The 2,160-nt window shown below is 38.8% G+C and overlaps 1 protein-coding gene across 1 annotated transcript; it reads right to left on the bottom strand.

The window, feature by feature from the left end:
* Nucleotides 1-798: 798 nt before the first annotated feature.
* Nucleotides 799-2,160, bottom strand: LOC131056531 (putative germin-like protein 2-3). The gene is made up of 3 exons (XM_057990839.2): nucleotides 2,030-2,160; nucleotides 1,426-1,493; nucleotides 799-1,331 (listed from the first exon to the last, which is right to left on the bottom strand). Exons 1-3 carry the CDS (start codon nucleotides 2,158-2,160, stop codon nucleotides 799-801), a joined length of 732 nt encoding a protein of 243 aa, XP_057846822.2.

The following is a 2,160-nucleotide window of genomic DNA, read 5'->3' on the forward strand; positions in this document are numbered from 1 at the left end:
GCAAGGAATTTGTGGTAATGGTTTCAAGATCAACACATATACCACCATACGATCCTCTACCAAAAAGAGAGATACTGCTCATACAAGTTGAGACATGCTTATAACAAAGGGAGACCCCTAAAAAAAATTATAAGCCACCACAAGAACAAATGCAACTAAGAAAAACCTAGACCATGAGATGCAAATCCAAACATAAAACCCTTATGCAAGACTTTTTTTATTGTGTATAACCATAGGGCCATCCAAAGTACATAGGAGAATAAATTATTGCAAATCATGAGGGTTGTCAGCTGGCATTATTTATTCTATTGTGGCAATCAAAGTTTCATTGAATAGTCCAAAATCTAATCTTTTAGCAGCCTTTTAGCATTATATCAAGTGCGTCATCCAATAATGGGTATGGGACTAAAAGACTAGACAACTTATATTTTTAGTAAGGAGTAATTTGAGATTAACTGGTTTATATATATATATATAAAATAAAAAAAATTCGTATGAAACACCCCACTTCAAAAGCTAAAAGTGTTTAAGAAAACAAAGACCAAAATCATTCCGAGAGCCATACTTTTAGTATTACCCATTGTTCATCAACTGAATGCTATTTGATTTATAATTAATTCAACTTCCAAAATAATTGGAATATTGCAGCCATAGTAGACACTAGTTTCTAAAGAATATTGAGCCACACATAACAAAAGAATTAAATCATCATTCATAATTCGTTAGTCTGCATGCCTGGCCTCTTGTTCAATTTATTCAGGAATGATAAAGAAGGAATGGCAAAAGAACCCATGGAAGCTATTGCATGAATTTGCCCTGAATGAAATCGACTACTGTTTTATCACTGCGGAAGGCCTTGGTCAATACACCATCTGGCATAGGAGGATTTGCTGCAAAGAGGGAATTGGCAGTAACCTGAATTCCTGGATTTTGGCTGCTCAACGCAGCGATGGCCACTGCATTTCGCTCCCCCACATTCTGCTGGAAATGTAGCAATCCTTTGGGAAACACAAACACATCCCCTTTCTTCAACACCTTGCTGTAAAACTTGTTTGTTGTATCGATGAATCCCACTAGCAATTGGCCTTTAAGTAAAACCAGGATTTCTGAGGCTCTTGGATGGGTGTGAGGAGGAATAATTCCATCCACAGCGTAGTCTATACGGACCAACGATATTCCCAGAGTGTTTAACCCCGGAATCTGGTTAACGTTGGCTGCTGTTACGTTAGACCCTACGGCGTTGTTTGTGTCCCCTCGTCGCAGCCCTCCGAAGAAGAAGTCCTCTGCTGAAACCATTTTGGGGTCCTTGCAAGAGAAGCCGTTCACTGAAACTGTTCATATTCATATTCATGTTTGCTTAGTACTCTTACATGCACACAGATAGCTAAAACAGAAAAAAACGAAATTCCATGCATGAAACTTTACCTTGGCCTTGCCTGTCTGCAACACAGAAATCTTGCAAGGAATCGGGATCTCCTCCCGTCACAACCTCACTGCAACAACACATAAATACAAACAGAACAATTAAGCTCAAGCTCAAGCAGCCTGCCATTTTTCCCAAAAAGATTATATCAACTGAGAAAACTCTGAGAAGTGAATGTGATTGAATTGCAAATCATGATTCAACATTATATACTGGAAATTGTAAAGGAGAGATTCAAAGTCACGTCGGCAATACCGCGTAAAGCCTTTTAATATGAATTATACACGGTCTTCATTACATAGGGGACCAAGAACGACAAAATCGAAGAAGGGGGCGGCATTTCGAATCAACTCATAACAACCAAAATGTATTAGACAAACATCCTTTAAAGTGTACATATACAACAAAGACAGTAAATAATACAAAACTAATCTGTTTAAATAAATACGAGAACAACATGGAAAGGCAGGCAGCGAGCAGGTAGGATTAAGACGGGAAAAAAAAATGCACTACTACAAGGAAAAGGCCAAAGGAATGGGCTGGGCTTAACCAGCATACACTAAGCTTTGACCGCTTCGGCGGCTGGTGTGAACCCCATACTTTTACTGTCTATTCCCTTTCAATGAACTGGCACTGTTAACTTGTTCAAATTCAAACTGCCCTCCCGCGCAAAGTACGTTAGAAACCCGTAAGCGTTTGATCTTTAATCTTCTGTCGACTTCAGTTTTAATTCGCAT

This window comes from Cryptomeria japonica, chromosome 5 (genome assembly GCF_030272615.1).
Source record: "Cryptomeria japonica chromosome 5, Sugi_1.0, whole genome shotgun sequence".
Lineage (NCBI taxonomy): Eukaryota > Viridiplantae > Streptophyta > Pinopsida > Cupressales > Cupressaceae > Cryptomeria > Cryptomeria japonica.